Source organism: Rhinopithecus roxellana, chromosome 13, assembly GCF_007565055.1.
Source record: "Rhinopithecus roxellana isolate Shanxi Qingling chromosome 13, ASM756505v1, whole genome shotgun sequence".
NCBI lineage: Eukaryota > Metazoa > Chordata > Mammalia > Primates > Cercopithecidae > Rhinopithecus > Rhinopithecus roxellana.
The window spans coordinates 118,450,066-118,468,260 of record NC_044561.1 but is presented as its reverse complement, the minus strand read 5'-3'; the positions used below and the strand labels follow the sequence as shown (position 1 = coordinate 118,468,260).

At 47.9% G+C, this 18,195-nt stretch overlaps 1 protein-coding gene across 2 annotated transcripts; it reads left to right on the top strand.

Moving 5' to 3' along the window:
• The first annotated feature begins 6,275 nt into the window (after positions 1–6,275).
• Positions 6,276–16,210, top strand: KCNS1 (potassium voltage-gated channel modifier subfamily S member 1). Of its 2 annotated transcripts, XM_010384252.2 has the most exons (5): positions 6,276–6,525; positions 7,082–7,285; positions 8,213–8,291; positions 8,756–9,789; positions 12,067–16,210. In XM_010384252.2, exons 3-5 carry the CDS (start codon positions 8,216–8,218, stop codon positions 12,535–12,537), a joined length of 1,581 nt encoding a protein of 526 aa, XP_010382554.1. In that variant the 5' UTR covers positions 6,276–6,525; positions 7,082–7,285; positions 8,213–8,215; the 3' UTR covers positions 12,538–16,210. The 2 variants fall into 2 exon arrangements, with proteins under 2 accessions (XP_010382554.1, XP_010382555.1); XM_010384253.2 differs by lacking the exon at positions 7,082–7,285.
• Positions 16,211–18,195: the final 1,985 nt, after the last annotated feature.

Sequence of the window (18,195 nt, the reverse complement as noted above, 5' to 3'; positions counted from 1 at the left end):
CACCATGTTGGCCCAACTGGTCTTGAATTCCTGACCTCAGGCAATCTGCCTGCCTCAGCCTCCCAAAGTGCTGGGATTACAGGTGTGAGCCACTGCACCTGGCCTCCACCCTTCTTGGAGTTTCTGCCCTCTGCCATGAGAAGAGCTTGCCCGGAGCCACTTGTCTTGCTGGAGAGACACCTAGGGCAAGCCTGAAGCTGAGTCAGACCAGCCAAGCCTCAAACTTGCCAAAGAGAAATAAATCTTTGTGGTAAGAAGACACAGAGATTCAGGGGTTGTTTGTCACAGATTCATCGCAGTAAGAGCTTAACTAGTTCAGATTCTGGTTATTAGTCTGTAATGAATGGCTACTGTAGATCTCCCACTTTTAAACATCATTTCATTCATCCAACCCATAACCCTGAGAAAGGCTATTTGCATTTGACAGTGAAGAAATAGTGGCTATGAGATAAGTGACGTGCCCAAGACCCCCAGCTGAGAAATGATGTAGCCAGGATTAAACCACACCATATTCCTCCCTTGAGAGTAATAAAGGCAGCAACAGCCAACAATTACAGATCATGCGCCATGCACCAGGTATCATTTTAATCCCTTTACATGTATAATCTTGTATAATCTCATTAAATCCTCATATCCTTATCGGGTAGGCTTCATTACTTTTCCCCATTTCACACATGAGGAAACGGAAATACCAAGAGGTTAATTTGGTCAAAGTTGTCCAACTTGTAAGTACTAGAGCTGGGATTCAACCCCAAGGAGTCTAACCATAAACTTTACATCCCTAGTGACTATACCAATCAATTACAATCGGTCTTTGAAGATTCCTCCCACTTAAGATTCCTCCCACCTGAAGATTCAGTGCCCACATCTGAGAAAGGAAGACACAAAGACACAAAAAGTTTAAGTGACCAGACTTAATTCTAGACAACTGGAACCCAAGCCTGTTGATACACAGCGTATTGCCCCAGGTTTCTTTCTTCAAAGGCATCAGGAGGAAAATTAGGGGGTCACAGCAGGAAGCTCCCAGGTAAGCCAGTTAAGACTTGGCTGCCAAGAGCCCTGTGACTACCCTGGAGCTCTGAGTTCTGAGCTAGGTCCTTGGAATGGCAGGAGGTGACAGGTCACAGACTATGGCTTCCCTGACTATAGGTAGCAGCATCTATACAGCCCATTCTAGATTCCCTGCTCAGCTTCCTGGCTAACTCACTCCCTGTTCCAGCAGTTCTGTGACTTGGTCTATGCAGTGCCAGCTCCAAGTTCAGCTCCAACCCAATCAGCTCTATCTCTACTGCTTGTCTCTGCTGGCTTTCTGGAAAGTCTCCTAGGAGGGTAGTTCCTTTTGCAGACTCTAACCTTGCTTTCCTCCCTCACTCATTCAATAAATGTTTGTTGAGCACTTAATATAGGTTCTAGGCTGTGCTTTGCAGAACTCATGCACTAATGGATGAGACAAAGCCCTAGCTAGAGAGTTGCATGACATATACCAAACTGGAGAGGCCTGGGAGGCCAGGAGAGATCTAACTCAGCCTAGAAACCAGGCAAGTCTTCCTGAAGATGATATCCAGGTCAAGACCTTGAGTTTTAGCAGGAGCTAGCCAAGTAGAACACTTCTAATTATCCATTCTCCCCTTCTTCCTTACCAATAGCAACGTCCCCGGTTAGAAATACTTGCCCCGCCCCACCCCCAGGCTCTTGGAGACTTTCCATATTTTGACCCAGGTGGTAGTCACAATGGATACATACATTTGTAAAAAAAAAAAAAAAAAAAAAAAAAAATCATTCAGCTGTAACTTAACATTTGTGCACTTTACCATGGGAACAGTATATTTCAATTTTAAAGGTAAATTAAAAATTTAAAAATATGTTTCCTCTCCAGGCTCCCTTGCACCAAACAATGATCATGTGACCCAAGACTGGCCAATCAGAAGCAAGGGAAATCTACTAGGAGGGTCCTCCTGGCAAGCTATAGTTTTCCTAAAAAAGGAGATGGACTTGGCCTTTTGTCTGTCATCCATTTACCCTGTGTCCTTCCTGGAACATGGTTGCTGCCACTAGAACAGCCATCTGTTGTCCTTGAGGATTGTCTTAGTTGGGTTCCCCCAAAATAAATCTTGAGATGAAGAATCCTATGGCAGTGATGCTTTGAAAATGTTTTCAGGAAAAGTGGCTATAGGAGTACAGAAGTTCACCATGAAGAGAAGCCAGTGGTGATGTGAAATCCAGTGAAGTCTCCCAGGGCAGTTCTAGAAACAAGCATACATGGAGCGCATGCATTCTCAGGTACTTCAGGTTCTCCCTGTGTGGAGCCATAGCAGGCTCTGGCAGCCTCAGGAAAGCCCCAGATACCAGCTGTCAGGAGGGAAAACATACCAGGAATCTCTGTGCACAAAAGTGGTAAAGGATCCCAGAGGAGCTGTGGGCACGAATGAGTCACATAAGAATGGTGGAGGAGGAAGTGACAAGGAGCCGTGACAAGGAGCCTGGGTCTTCAGGGCTATTCATGAGCAGCTGCACCTACCCTGGCCTGCCAGAAAAAAAAAAAAAGTAAACTCTTTTCTAGTGAAGTCACTGTAATTCTGTTTCTGTTCCTGCAGCAAAATTAAATTTTAACTGATATGCAGGGTAAAGAAAGGGCAGGAAGAGTTGTTCATGGAGAGGGAACAGCATGTGCTAATCCTCATCTCAATCCTGAAAGGTGGGTGTTGTTCCCATTTTACAGATGAGGAAGATAAGGATCCAAGAGAAGTGCTTGGCCCAAGGTCACACAGCAGTTTAGTGGCAAAGGCACGATTCAGACCCAGTGTATTCATTATCTATTGCTGTGTAACAAGGTTTCACAAATGCAGCAGCTTAAAGCAACACACATTTATTATCTCACAGTTGTTATGGGTCAAGAACCTGGGTACAGCTTAACCGGGTCTTTTGTTTCAGTTTCTCTGCTTCACGAGACTGCACTCGAGGGGTCGGCCATGGTGGGAGTCTCATCTGAGCCTCAATTAGAGAAGGATCCACTTTCAAATTCACAGGGTTGTTGGCAGAATGTCAGCTCCTTGAGGACTAATGGACTGAATACCACAGCCCCTGGCTAGTCATTGGCTGGAAGTCACCCTCGTTTCCTTACCTTTCCCGCCTGGCAACTTGCTTCATCAAAGCCAGCTGGAAGTCACAACCTTAAGTAACCTAATCAGAGAAGTGACATCCCATACTTTTGCTATATTCTGTTCATTAGAAGCAAATCAGTAAGACCTGTCCACACACAAGGGGAGGGAATTGCACAAGGACATGAACACCAGGAGGCCGACATCACTGGGAGACATCTTAGAAGGTGCCCGTCACATCCAGGTCTACTTAATTCCAAACATTTCTGTATTTTCTGCAACATCAAGCTTACTCTGAAGGTAAAACTGCATGGATTCAAATGGCTAAAACTGGCCAGGAACTGGGGGAGAATTTGGGGGACAGCCCATCCATGATACATGAAGGACAGGGATACCCCATCCTTCCCACCCATAATGCCCACCTTCCCACTCTTGTGGCTCACAAATTCCACCAAAACTTCATTTACCTCTCACTGTGTCATCTGGGGATGAAACCAGATCCTGGTTTCATTCTCTTCTGCCCTTGGGAAATAGGTCTGTCTTTTCTCAGTTTTGGAAACTTGTCTCTGCAGATCCAGGGAAAACTCCTGAGTCCTAACGGGTAGCGAAGGCTGCAGACAAACTCTTATGCCAGGAAATAGAAGACCTGCTTCTCGGCAAATCTGCCTCAGTTTCCCTGTTGGTTAAATGAGGGAATTGGGCAAGACGCTCACTAAGCAGCTTCTTCCTCTAACTTCTTCTTTCGAGGGAAAAACTGAAGTGGCCCAGCCTAGAGCTGTGTTGTCTAATATGGCAGCCACGAGCCATGTGTGGCTCCTGAGCACAGAAAATGTGACTAGTCCAAACAGAGATTTGCTATAGGTGAATCTCAAAAAATCTCTCTCAAAAAATAAAAAATAAAATAAAATAAATGAGTACACTGGATTTATATATGGAAGGCAGAATTCAGATGACCCCCCCCCTCAATGATCCTCATCCCTATATAATCTCCTCCTGTTTCAGTGTAGGTGGAGCCCGTGAATGTGTGTTATATGACAGGAGGGAGATTGCCCTGGGTGGGCCTGGCCTAATCAGGTGAGAGTTTTAAAGTTAGAGATTTTTCTCTGACCGGTTACAGGAGAGGAATTCAGCACTCTCATGTGCCCAAAAGAAAGCAAGCATTCATGCTATGAACTGCCTATGGGGCAGGAACTGTAGGCAGCTTCTAGAATCTGAGATTGATCACCAGTGGACAGCTAGCAGGAAAAGAGAGACCTCAGTCCTATAACCACAAGGAAATGAATTCTGCCAACAATCTGTGAGCTTGGAAGAAAACTCTGAAGCTCACAGGAGAACCTCAACCCTGGCCAACACCTTGGCTTCAACCTGGTGAGAACCCTAGGGTCCAGTAAGGCCATGCCCAGACTTCTGACCTATAGGAACCATAAGATCATAAATTTGTATCATTTTAAGCTACTAAATTGTGGTAATTTGTTGTGTAACAATAAGAAAAATCAGTACACTGTATTTTAGAGACTTAGTACAAAAAAAAGAAAATGTAAAATATCTCAATAATTTCTTTACTGATTCCAATGTTGAAATCATAATACTTTAGATTTAATAAAAGATATTACTAAAAATACAGTTGATCCTGAAACAACACAGGTTTGAACTGCTAGTGTCCACTTATTTGCAGATCTTTTTCCAATAAATACATTGGAAAATTTTTGGAGATTTGTGACAATTTGAAAAAACTTACAGATGAACCATGTAGCCTAGAATTATCAAAAGCCTGAAGAAAAAGTTAGATACGTCGTGAATGCCTAAGATATATGCAGATATTATTTATGTGTTAATCGGCTGTTTATGTTATCGGTAAGGTTTCTGGTGAACAGTAGGTTATTACTCGTTAAGTTTCAGGGGAGTCAAAAGTTATATTCTAATTTTCTAGGCATGGAGGAGTGGTTTCACTTACCCCCACTGTTCAAGGGTAACTGTAATTTCACCTGCTTTTTACTTCTTTAAAATGTTGCAATCAGAAATTTAAAAGGATATATGTGGATTGGGTGCAGTGGCTCATGCCTGTAATCCCAGCATTTTGGGAGGCCGAGGCAGGTGGATCATTTGAGGCCAGGAGTTCAAGACCTGCCTGGCCAATATGGCAAAACGCCCTCTCTACTAAAAATACAAAAATTAGCCTGGCGTGGTGGTGCATGCTTGTAATCCCAGCTACTCAGGAGGCTGAGGCAGAAGAATCGCTTGAACCCGGGAGGCAGACGTTGCAGTGAGCCAAGATAGTGCCACTGCACTCCAGCCTGGGCAACAGAGTGAGACTGTATCTCAAAAAATAAAAAATAAAATAATATATGTGGCTCACATTAAAGGTGTTGGACAGTGCTGGCCTAGAGGACTCAGAAGTCAGCCATGGGACCTCTGGCAAGTCACCACACCTCTCAAAGCAGTTCTTATCTGTGAGATAGGAATAATAGTAGCACTTACTGAACAGATAAATTTGCAGTTTGAGTGCGATTGAGGTCTACGCTTGACCCAAGGTAAGTACTCAATAAATGTTGGTAATTATCATTATTGTTAATAACAATATTTGCAAAGGCTCTTATCCAGGCCCTAGTCTCCAGTAGCCTCTCCCCAACCAGGCACACAGCAGCCACACAATAGGTACACGTGTGGGAACTTCACAACCTCTACAAAGCTCTTTGGCATATGTTCTTTGCCCTCACAACCCACTTGGCAGGTTGGAATTAGGAGCCCGTGGGCAGGTAAGGACATTGCGCCTCAGGGGTAAAATGATCGTTTCAAGTTTCACAGCTCACCTAGGAAGAACCTGGGACTCCAAGGGAGATGAGGCCACCTTCTACAGCTCCCTCACTCAGTTGCCCACGGTGTGAGGAAGTGACTGGAGCTCACCCCTAAAATGGGGGACATAAGATCCTGGCCCTGTCAAGAGTGTGCCAGGAATAGCTGAGATCAATCACTTATGGCAGCTGAAGTACCCTGGCACATACTAAACACTCAATTAAGCAAATCATGATTACTGTTGTTCCTTTGCCAGAGAAGTTTCTGCTGAAATCCCTCTCTAGGGGGAATCCTCATGCCCTAAATGACCCCTCCTTCCCGGTCCCGTAACTCCGGAGGATGCCCCTGCAGGTAGGCCCAGTCTCCTGACACCACCACCCCCCAACCGAGTCAGGAATAGAAACCGCCGCCTCCAGCCGCCAGCGGCCTCACTCCCTCCTCCGGCAGCGATCGATGCGGCCTTCAGCCGCGGGGGACTAGGCAAGTAAGACGGAAGGAGAGGGCAGCGGGGCCGCCTGCAGTAGGAGGCTCCGCGGGGCCGGCGGGACAGCGGCGAGACCGAGTATAGCCAGCGGCCCCCAGCCTCAGTGCCTTTGGGACAGACACAGGAGGCGCCTGGGAGGTGCCACGACAGGTAAGGGGTCTCCTCTGGGGAGGGACGGGCTCCGGGATAGTCCGGGGCAGCCAGAGTGGGAGGCGGGGCTGCCTGGGGTTCCTGGTGCTCTTACCCCCTCTATGAGACCCCCCCACCCCACAAGGAGGAAGCAGTGTGGGGTGGCCGCGCTTTGGAGACCCTGGCTGGTCCAGTTTACTCATCTGTATAATGGGATTAGAAAACCTCCCCGGCAGGGTTGGTGTAGAGATTAAACCAAGTGAGGTGTGCATGGAGCCCAGAGAAGTGACTAGCAGATAGGAGGTGCTCAAAATAAGTGTGTGGAGAGAGAATGAAATGAAAAAACCTGGTGTCCAACCTTAGCTGTGCCATGGACTAGCTGGGTGATTTTGAACAAGTCACTTAATCTTTCTTACTGATCTTCAGGTTCTTGTCAGAAAATGTTTGTTGAATTAATTATCCCATTTCACAGAGCAGGAAAGTGAGTTCCAGATAGATGAAGGGATTTGTCCAATATTATGCTTCTAATGGGTGATGGAACTGGATTAGAAATTTCATTTTTTGAGGCCAAATGCAGGTGGAGATCCAAGTGGAGGTGGGAGTGGAGCTACATCACACATGTTTATTGTGCATTGATTATGTGCCAGGGACCATGGTGGCAGTCAATATCTTGCATCATTTAATCCTCTGAGCCTCTCCTGGAAAGTATGATGCTACTCGGTTCCACAGATAGGGAAACAAGCCCAGAGAGGGCAACGAATGCACTCAAGGTCAGCAGCTAGTAAGTGGCAGACTGAGGTCTGACCAGAGGGAAGTACATGGGATTAACATTTATTGAGCATCTACTGTTTCCCCAGGGCTTTGAACAGATACCACAATAATGATTCATCCAAAGCAACATTACCCCCATTCTAGGGGTAAAAGAGCTAAAGCCCAGAGTGGGAAGGAGACTGGCCTGAGGTCACAGAGCTAATAGTGACAGAGCTAAGGGTGGAACCCCAAATTCATTCAACACCAAGCCCAGGTGCTTTACACACACTTAATCCCTAGTCTAGGCATTACTGAACCCACAATGCAAATGAGATTGCCAGTGGTGAGGAGGTGTCACTAGCCTCCAATTCCAGCAGAGCCAGGAGTCAGGGGGTGGTAGAAGAACCTAAATCCTCCCTGAGTATCCACTAAGGCTAAGCACTTTCTATAATCTACCTTCATCCTCCAGCCATCCCCAGAGGTAGGTGCTATTGTCTACAATGTGCAGTAAATTGAGACCTGGAGGATAAATAGCTTCCTCCAGCACCCCGGTGCATCAGGGGTGGAGATAAACCCAGGTTTGCCTGACTCCAGAAGACAGTGACACCAGTGAATAATTTATTAAATTCCTTCTGTTAGCCAAGCCCAAGAAAGACATTAGGTCATTTTATCTTCATAACCACACTTTGAGGTGAGTATTTTTATCTCCATTTCACAGAGGCTCAGAGAGGTGATGTGACTTGCCTAAGGTGACACAAGAGAGCCAAAGTTCAAGGTCATGTCTGGCTGACTCTACAGATGTTTTACATAAGCTAAAGCAGGAGATCTCAAACTTGACCATGTATCTGAATCACTTTCCAATCTTGTTAGAACACAGACTGCTAGACCCCACCCTTAGAGTTCCCGATTCAGTAAATCGATGGCAGGCTGAGAATTTGCATCTTTGACGAATTCCTAGGTAATGCTGATGCTGCTGGTCCGGGGAACACACTATGAGAACCTCCGGTCTAAAGTGGTGCTCCCAACACCCCTAGGAGGTAAGTGTTACTATCCTCATTTTGCAGAAGAAACAGGTTCAGAGGGTTGGAGGGCCCAAGATCCCACAGTAGAACTTTGCTGTAAATAAATCCAAGTTTGTTCTGGAAAAGGAGACATCCTATTGAGCACCCACTAGGTGCCAGGACATCCTGCGATTCCATTGCTTTCCTATCCTTCCAGGTAGATCTCAGCATTTATTTTCCAAAGGAGAAAAATGAAATGGGGGTGGGGTGGGTCAGTGATTTGACCAAAGTCAAATGATGGGGATGAAGGATAGTCAAAGCCAGGCCTGACTCTGAGTCCAGAGGGCACCTGCCACCTACTGAGCGCCTCCTGCATACCAGGTGCTTCACACAGAGTCTCCAACACCCCTTAGCTGGTTGGATGGAGGAGGGGATTTTAACCTGGTCTTCCTGGAAGGGAAGCCCAGGAACTCCTCAGCGCGCCCTTCCGGTGTCCGCAGGGAGGGGCACTGAAGTCTTGGTGAGCGAGTCTCCGAGCCCTGACACTGGGATCCGCTGGCGGCAAAGCGACGAGGTGCTGCGCGTAAACGTGGGTGGCGTGCGGCGGCTGCTGAGCGCGCGAGCCCTGGCGCGCTTCCCGGGCACGCGGCTGGGCCGCCTGCAGGCCGCGGCGTCGGAGGAGCAGGCGCGGCGCCTGTGCGACGACTACGATGCCGCGGCGCGCGAATTCTACTTCGACCGGCACCCGGGCTTCTTCCTGGGCCTGCTGCACTTCTACCGCACCGGCCACTTGCACGTGCTCGACGAGCTGTGCGTCTTCGCCTTTGGCCAGGAGGCCGACTACTGGGGCCTCGGCGAGAACGCGCTGGCCGCGTGCTGCCGCGCGCGCTACCTGGAGAGGCGGCTGACCCAGCCGCGCGCCTGGGACGAGGACAGCGACACGCCGAGCAGCGTGGACCCGTGCCCCGACGAGATCTCCGACGTGCAGCGAGAGCTGGCGCGCTATGGCGCGGCGCGCTGTGGTCGCCTGCGCCGCCGCCTCTGGCTGACCATGGAGAACCCGGGCTACTCGCTGCCGAGCAAGCTCTTCAGCTGCGTCTCCATCAGCGTGGTGCTCGCCTCCATCGCCGCCATGTGCATCCACAGCCTGCCCGAGTACCAGGCCCGCGAGGCGGCGGCCGCCGTGGCTGCGGTGGCCGCGGGCCGCAGCCCGGAAGGCGTGCGCGACGACCCAGTGCTGCGACGCCTCGAGTACTTCTGCATCGCCTGGTTCAGCTTCGAGGTGTCGTCGCGCCTCCTGCTGGCGCCCAGTACGCGCAACTTCTTCTGCCACCCGCTCAACCTCATCGACATTGTGTCTGTGCTGCCCTTCTATCTCACGCTGCTGGCTAGTGTGGCACTGGGCGACCAGGGCGGCAAGGAGCTCGGCCACCTGGGCAAGGTGGTGCAGGTGTTCCGCCTCATGCGCATCTTCCGCGTACTCAAGTTGGCGCGCCACTCCACTGGGCTGCGCTCGCTGGGAGCCACACTCAAGGTACGGCCTTTGAGGCCAGGTTGGAGCGGGAATAGGCGGGTGTAGCCATCTGGCACGTTAGCAGGTAAACTTACAAGCCTCCCAAGTCCAGGCTCACGTTGAACTGAGACCCCGTCCTTTGTGCCAGGCACAGGGCTGGACACCAGGTGTATGTTTCACATGCAGTCTGATTATCCCAATAGCTCTGTAAAGAAGGGTTTACCTTTTTCCTGGGGAGAAAACTGGAGCATAGCTTTGCTTGTCTTTCTTTTTCAAAGCAAAGAAAAAAGACAAAGATCACTTTTGATATATCTATCAAACATCAAATTATATGTATCATAAAGATGTGCCAAGCAGGATGCTGACTTTCTGCTAGAGCCTTTCTTCTGGCACTATCGGGGCTCTGATAATCATAGGTCACTCTTAATAGGTAAAGTCTAGGAATAGCCCCAGGAGCTAACACTGAGCACTCAATCTGTGCCGATTTCACATCCATTATCAATTTAGTCCTTAGGAGAACTTCCTCAGGAAGATGCTATTATTTATTCTCTTCCCGTAGATGAAGAAGCTGAGGTTGGAGGGTTGGCTCTTTAAAGCCTGGTTGCAGTTTACTGAGCATCCTCCTTGTGCCAGGTGCTGCATTGTGGGTGAATCACTGCCCTGGCAAGCTTGCGCTCAAGGGGGTGAAATCAGCCTGGTTTGAAGAGGGAGGCAAGGCGAACGGCATGTGCCGAGGCCTGGAGAGAGAACAGGATGAATGCTGGGAGGAGGACATGGAGGGAAGGAGATTCCCAGAGATGAGATTGAAGAGGTGAGCTGGGCAGGGTACCGAAGGGCCATGAAGTCTTGGCATATGATTTTGGACTTGGTCCTGAGGGTATAGGAGAGTTCCTGAGAGGTTTAAACAGAGGTAAGTGTTATTGTCACTGCTTTGCAGATGTGGAAACTGAGGCTCCAAGAGGTGACAGTGCTTGTTGGAGGTTCCTCAATAAGCAGTAGAGCCCAGAGAAGAACCCAGCTGTGCCTGTCTCCAGCACCTCATGTTCTTTCTCCTAAAGCTCCATGCAACTCTGCTGATAATCCCCAGACAATGCTAAAAGAAAGATCCCTTCAACCCAAGGCTTAGTAAAGCCTCTTGTATGCCCTCAGGATACTGGGTACTGGCAGATGACCTAGGCAGAATCCTAGGGCACTGGGCAGGTATAAGGAATTACATTCACCAGATCCCGAGCTCAGCATCTCCCCAGGGAAGATCCCTGTGCCCCAGAACGCTGCCCTGTCTCCTCCATGCAGAGAGCCAGGGCCCAACACTACTAGCTTTGTCTTCAGTAGGGGAGAAGAGTATTGCTGATCAGGGCTGCCAGGGTCTAAGATGCCGGTGTAAAATACTCCAGATGAGAGCCTTGCTACTCAAAGTGAGGCCCCTGACCACCAGCAGCTTTCTCATCATTTGGAAGCTTCCTAGACATGTGGATTATCTGGCTCTACCCAAGACTACACGATTGGGTTCTGCCAAGACCCCTGCACGATTCCTCCATGCATTAAAGTTGGAGAGAGTCTGCTGTAGACTAGGGGTTCTCAGCCTTGCATTACTGACATTTGGGATCAAGTAATTCTTTGATTTGGGAGCTGCCCTGTACATTTTAGGATGTTTAGCAGCATCCCTAGCCTTTACCCACTAGAGGACAGTAGCACACCTGTCCCAGTTGCAACAACCAAAAATGTCTCTAGACATTCCCAAATGTCCGTTCAGGGGTAGAGGGGAGGGGGGCAAAACCACCCTGTTTGAAATCACTGCCCTAGAGCTTGGCCTCAGGGACAAAGCAAACATACATGGCCATAGGAAAGTGAATTCTGTAGGTGGTCCAGGGGACTTATGTCCTCTCAGCTTCCCGGAGGAGCAAAAGAAATTTTTATACTTTTCAGATCAGTCAAAAGTACATGAAACCAACTATTTGCATTGTGGAATATAAACTATGGTTCTCTTGGTTCTGCAACAACAAGCTCTTCATTCCCTGGCTGTGGTGCCACCAGTAACCCAGAGTTAGAAAAAACAGCTGTAGCCTAGCAGATACCTTGGACAATAGAAATTAGGCCTGTGCTGAATACCAGGGAGTTTTGCTACCAACTGTAGTTCAAAGATCTTAAAGTCAGGGGACCTGGGTCTTAGCACCAGCTCTATCTTGCTCTGACTTTGGACCTGTCCCTTATACTCTCTGGGCCTCACTTTCCCCATATGCCTAATACCAGGCCTCTAAGCCCATCCACTCTGACTTGGCTTTCTACATTCTCTTTCAGCACAGCTACCGTGAGGTGGGCATCTTGCTGCTGTACCTGGCCGTGGGTGTGTCAGTGTTCTCTGGTGTGGCCTACACAGCTGAAAAGGAGGAGGACGTGGGCTTTAACACCATCCCAGCCTGCTGGTGGTGGGGCACAGTGAGCATGACCACCGTGGGCTATGGGGATGTGGTGCCAGTGACGGTGGCTGGCAAGCTGGCAGCCTCAGGCTGCATCCTAGGGGGCATCCTGGTGGTGGCGCTCCCCATCACCATCATCTTCAACAAGTTCTCCCACTTCTACCGGCGCCAGAAGGCTCTGGAGGCAGCCGTGCGCAACAGCAACCACCAGGAGTTTGAGGACTTGCTGAGCAGCGTTGATGAGGTGTCGGAGGCATCTCTGGAGACATCCCGAGAAACCTCTCAGGAGGGACGGTCTGCAGATCTAGAGACCCAGGCCCCCAGTGATACTCCACACCCTCAGATGTATTAAAACCAGGGATCTGTGACCCCCTGCCATGCCCCTACAGTCAGCTGAGCCAGCCAAGATTCCTCCCCTGCTAAAGTTCTTCATGGTAGTGAGCCTCTCAAGATCACTCATGCTGTCCTGAGAAATGAGATCTAAAAGCTGCATTCCTTCCTCCATTCCTTCCTCCAAAGGCCCAGGGCAGGACAGTGCTACCCTAGATTCTGTGAGATTCTGCGAGCAACTCAGAAACCTTTATAAACCTTCCTCCAAGCCATTCATGAAGCAGGCATGAGCCAGAGGGAGGAAGTTGAAAGGATGCTAATGATTCCTGAGCTCCTCCTGTACATGAGCCAGGTCACGTTTGGCCCTGTGTTGGAGAAAAATAATTATCACCATTTCACAGATGAGAAAACCGAGGCTAAGAGATGAGCCATGCCTCTCCCAGATGTCACAATTAGAAGTGGCAGAGACAGGTTTGGAATCTGGGCTTGTTGGTGGGCCTGGAGCAATGCTCCATCAACTCCATCTTTCTTCTGCCCTCATGAAGTTTGCATGTGGGTTTTGGGGATCCATGGATCCCCAGAGTTGATCCACAAGGTAAGAAATCCCTTTCAGAGCCAGAGAAAGGTCCAGACAGGAGATTTGGATATAGGAGCTCTGGATCTCAGCTATGGTTCCTTTCTAGGAGCATCCAACAGGAGTCAGCTCTCAAAGATGAGTCCTGGAGGGAAGGAGGATGAGTCCTGGGAGGAAGTACAATAGCATTGTACTTGCCTCTTTAGCTGGTATGCAAGATTTGCTAAGCAATAATCCTCCAATCTTCCTCCCAGGGCTGATGTGAGAGAAAGAAAATCTGAAGGGGCCCTGGCCTGAGGTCTAGGAGACCCAGCTGCACCAAGACTTGCTGTGTAAAGTGGTCCAATCCCTGCCCCCAAGTCCAGATTCCAGCCCCTCTGTCAAACGGTCAGAATCTATGACCCAGAGGGCAATGAAAGCCAAGTAGAGCAGAGGGGTCTCTAACTTAAAGCCGGCTCAGCTCTGAAATGTTGGTGGCAGAGGGCTGACATATATGAATACTGGCTTCCCAGGCCCTCCCCCCGCAGTCTGACCTTGGCAGTTCCTTTCTGCCCATCACACAGACGTCCAGCCCTACCTTGTCCAGCCCTACCTAGAGTACCCATCTGGGCCCATGTGTGAGAGTCCTGTCCCTTCTGGCCAGCTCCAGCCCCGTCATCCCTGTTGGGGGCATATCTCTCATACCCATCTGCCGAATCTTCTCTCCACTTGCTGAGAAACTCAGAGGAGGGGGTCCAGTAGCCCTTTCCACATACTGTGGCTACAGCACCCAGCACTGTGCTACTGTTGTCTGACTGTGGCTGTCTCTGTCCCATCACCCTGAGCCTCAAGATGGAAGACATTGTCTGGTTGAACTCTGGGCTTGGTGCAGAGCAGGTGTTTGGTAAATGTTGAATAGATAATTCCTACAGCCCACTGGGTGCCAAGCACAGAGGGGGGAAAAAAGATAGCCAGAGAGAGACCTGGCCCTCAAAAAGGTGTGAACAAGACTGAAAAGGAGGTCTGTTCAGCTCTGCCTGCCCTGTCCCTGCTTGGTTCTTAAAATTTTTACAATATCTTCCTTGTAGGTTTACTCGCTTACTCAACAAATACTCATTGGAAGAGTCTTAAACTGGGGCTTCATGTGTGGTCTGCAGTCATGTTTTGGCTTAGTCCAACAGTACTTTATTATATTTTAAGAATTTGAATGCCTTTGCGTGAGGCATGCGCTCTCAGGTTCCCCATAGCGTCTCCCCCGCTGCCATCCACAGACGCACATGCTGTTGTTATGCCCAGCCACTCTGATTTACTGGCTTCTGACTTGTGGACTGCTTACTAGTCTCAAGAGATACAGTGGTGGAAAAATATATCCCTATACTCATGAAGCTTACTGACTAGTAGGAAAGATAGACTCTAATGCAATAATCACACAAATACATCATAGTGAGCTCTACTAAGTACGGGTGTGTATGATGTATCAGGGACCATGGCCCGAGAAAGTGAGAAGGCTTTCCTGAGCAAGTGACAATCTAACCTGCCATCCAAATGATAACTTGCTAATTAAGCAAATGGGGTTCCAGGGGGGAGTACTCCAAGCAGAGAGAATGGCACATGTGTGTCATACACAGGGCCTAGTACATAGTGGGCCTCCTACATATGCATGGATTCTGGGTCTCCAGATTGGAACAGAGGATGGAGCTAAGCAGGAAAGGGCTTCTCATGAATTCACCACACACATACCAGCCCTTCTGCACACTCCGCTCCTTACATCAAGGCCCGGCTGAACCCAGCTTAGGGGCAGATCAGAAGGGCTGCATGTACCACCCTTATGGTCTTGCCGAACACACCAAGAAACCCAATGGCTTCCAGATTTTCTGACCCTACGAACAGGTCCCTAATACTGGTGTGGAGAAAGCTCAAGAGAGAACCATCTGGCCTGAGCCCACTGTGAGGCTGTTTGTGGTCCTGGCAGAAAAGCAACAACTCGCTCCCCTTCCCATGTATCAATGAAAACCATTATGCAAATAAAGAGCTGGGCCTCAGGACGTGTTTCTGCTTGTGTGGAGATGGCTCCCTGACATGCTGCCTGAATGCCTGGAGAGGGTGGGTAATATGTGGAGTGACTTGGAATCCACATTCTCAGGCTCCAGTCCTGGATTTGGCACAGTCTTTGTCTGTGGTTGTGCCAGCCAGAACAGGTTGCAAGTGACAGGAATTCAGTTGGAACAAACTTGGTCAAAAAGGATAATTTATTGAATAATTAAAGTGATGAATAACTGTTAACAATTAGAGTTTGGGGTATAAGCAAAAGAAACTGACATTAAGCAAAAAATGAATTTGTTGGAAGATATATTAGTTTCCAGCAGCTGTTGTAACAAATTCAGACAAACCTGATGGCTTGAAACAGTAGAAACGTACTCTCTTTGACAGTTCTGGAGGCCAGAAATCCAAAATCAAGATGTCAGCAGGGCCATCCTCCCTCTGGAGGCTCTAGGGGGAAACCCTCTCCTTTTCTCTTCTAGTTTGTGGTGGTTGCCACCATTCTTGGCTTTCCTTGGCTGTGGCTGCATCACTCAAGTCTCTGCCTCTGATCTCACTTCACTGTCTGTGTATGTCAAGTATTCCAATGCCTCTGTCTTACAAGGACACTTTTGATGACACTTAGGCCCACCAGGATAATCCAAGATGACCTCATCTCAAGATCCTTAACTTAATCACATTTGCAAAAAGACCCTTTCCCAAATAAGGTAACAGTTACAGGTTCCAGAGATTAAAATATGGACATATGTTTGGGGCTACCATTTGGCCCACTACAGAAGGATATCTGTGAAATTCACCTGATCAAAGGAAGAGCTGACTGACGAGGCCTCAGGAAATATAGGAATGAGGGGAGCTCTAGGGACCTCAGTAGCAAGACTCATGAACCTTCTGTTTAAAACACTGCCACCCACATGATCTGCCTCCAGTCACCTTCCTTCCCTGTATCATCCTGCTCACAGTTCCAATCCCAGGAGAGAGTCTGATTTCACTTGAGTCATATGCCTCTCTCGGGAGGGATGGAGGGCAAGGTACCGTATTCGTATTTGCAGCAGTTGGAGGAAAGGTACTTACCCAAAGAAAAGACCACGTATTGTCACCAAAATAAAGGCAAAAGGTATTAATAGGCAAAAATAGCATACCATACACTCCCATCCTTTTCCCATACACACAGACTTATGCATGTTTCTAACATAAGGAAACTCTCTTATATATAACGAAAATATACTGATCTCCCCAAAGGAAAGACATCTTATGGGGCATATCCTATTCATGAATCCAGCTATAAGTTCATTCTTCCACTAGTACCACTAATTCTGTCTCAGTATCCTGTAATATAAGGAATAAATAGTAAATGTAACTGCCACCAGCATACCCTATATATACTAGAGGAAAGGAAAAGAAAAACACAGCAAGGAGGAAAACAGGTCATTGCTATGTCCTCATTTCTGTAATGGTCATAAGGCTGCCGCTGGCATTTATAACATCCCTTCTCTGTGAACAATGTCATGCCCCCTGCCTTTGGCCAGCACTTTAGTTGGTTGGGATTCTTTGTTTGATGGGGTAACCTAAACCTTTATTCGTAGAGAATCTGAGCACTTGTTAGTCCTGCTGGCATGTAAAGATTCCCCAAGGAATTCCATGGAGTTACTTGCATTCCTTTCTGCCTACTTTGTGTAGCAGTAACCATATTTCCCCTTGACAGGGTGGTTGATTACCCTAATCAAGATTGTAACTCCCTTTATACACACCTAGGGAAAAGAAAAGCTCAGAAAGTCCAGGTGACAGTCTCTCTAAGTAAGCAGAACTCAGAGTCATAGGGATAGGAAGCAATAGATTTGCAAGTGGGTCATTGGGTTTAATCAGAAAATAGGCAACTTGATTGAAAGCAAACTTCTCATGCAATCAACTTACACCATTAGGGTCTACGTGAGCCAAATCCCATATACCCATGGATACACTTGATGATGGAGTCCTTATAGGCATGCTTGACTTTCTATCTGGATGGATGATATCGTAGTTGGTCACAATGGGTCATAAGATTACCTGATGTCCTATAGTTAGGCCTTCATTCACCACCAAAGCCCAATAGCAAGCCAGGATCTGACAGCAGTAGAACCAACAAAATCCAGATAGCATTGTACTTCTTTTGTGGTGACAGAAGTACTACACATATGTCTAGGGTACTGGACACTCTAAGAAACTTCACTGAGATGCACTGTATTTATCTCCCACCTTGCAAAAGGTGTGTCTTACCTACAGAACTGAAGTGTCTGCTTCTTTGTGCTCTCCAGGCCCTGTTAATGTGATTTAGTCAACTGATTTAGCAAAATTAGTTTGCTATCTTTTAGAATAGGGATATTTGGGGAATCAAGGTCTTTCGGGTACAGAGCTGGCGAACAGAGGTATGCCTGAGTTAGAACAGTAAATGAAAACTCTTATCCCTTCTAGGTAATAGCAAAATGCTTCCAGTGGTTTCTGTTCCTCAGAGTAGAGAGTGAAACCAGTAGATGCATGACTCCAGGGACTGTAATCATGAGCATTTATCTAACACAATGGTTAAAAATGGAATTATCACCTGACTAAAATAATCCACTGTCATTTTCCAAGACCCATCTAATTTTGCACCTATCAGACAGAGGAAATTAATGGTGTTTTGATTGGAGTCATCAGCCTGCAAGGTCTTTGGTAGAAACACTAATCTTTGCAGCCTCCCCTAAAGATATGTTACTATCGTTGACTTTTCTATTTTGAAACAGTTGTTCAGTTGGATTCTATTGGCCTTTTATATCACAATGGCCCTCACTTCATGGGTCAGAGAGCCAAAATGGGGATATTTTCCAACTATCTCTCTGAAACTGCTGATATAGAATAGTTTTGGAATTCCTCTGGGCCTCCAGTAGCATGGACAAAAGCCAAAACACGATTTTTCACATGAGATGGACCTACAGTGGTACTCTTAAACCCAAGAACCTGGTATTAGCAAGAAGTCTTCATCACGGTTCCCTGAATGTGGTATTTCCCTTTCCCCAGTATCCAGTTACCTTGGGAAATCGCCACAGATCCTTTTGGAGAAGGCAAGAGAAATAG

Bases quoted from the DNA above. Each gene is read 5' to 3' on its own strand.
- KCNS1 (XM_010384253.2), top strand. From the start codon at position 8,216: ATGCTGATGCTGCTGGTCCGGGGAACACACTATGAGAACCTCCGGTCT. The intron at 8,292-8,755 runs GTAAGTGTTACT...CGGTGTCCGCAG, and splicing joins GCTCCCAACACCCCTAGGAG to GGAGGGGCACTGAAGTCTTG. The intron at 9,790-12,066 runs GTACGGCCTTTG...ATTCTCTTTCAG, and splicing joins CGCTGGGAGCCACACTCAAG to CACAGCTACCGTGAGGTGGG.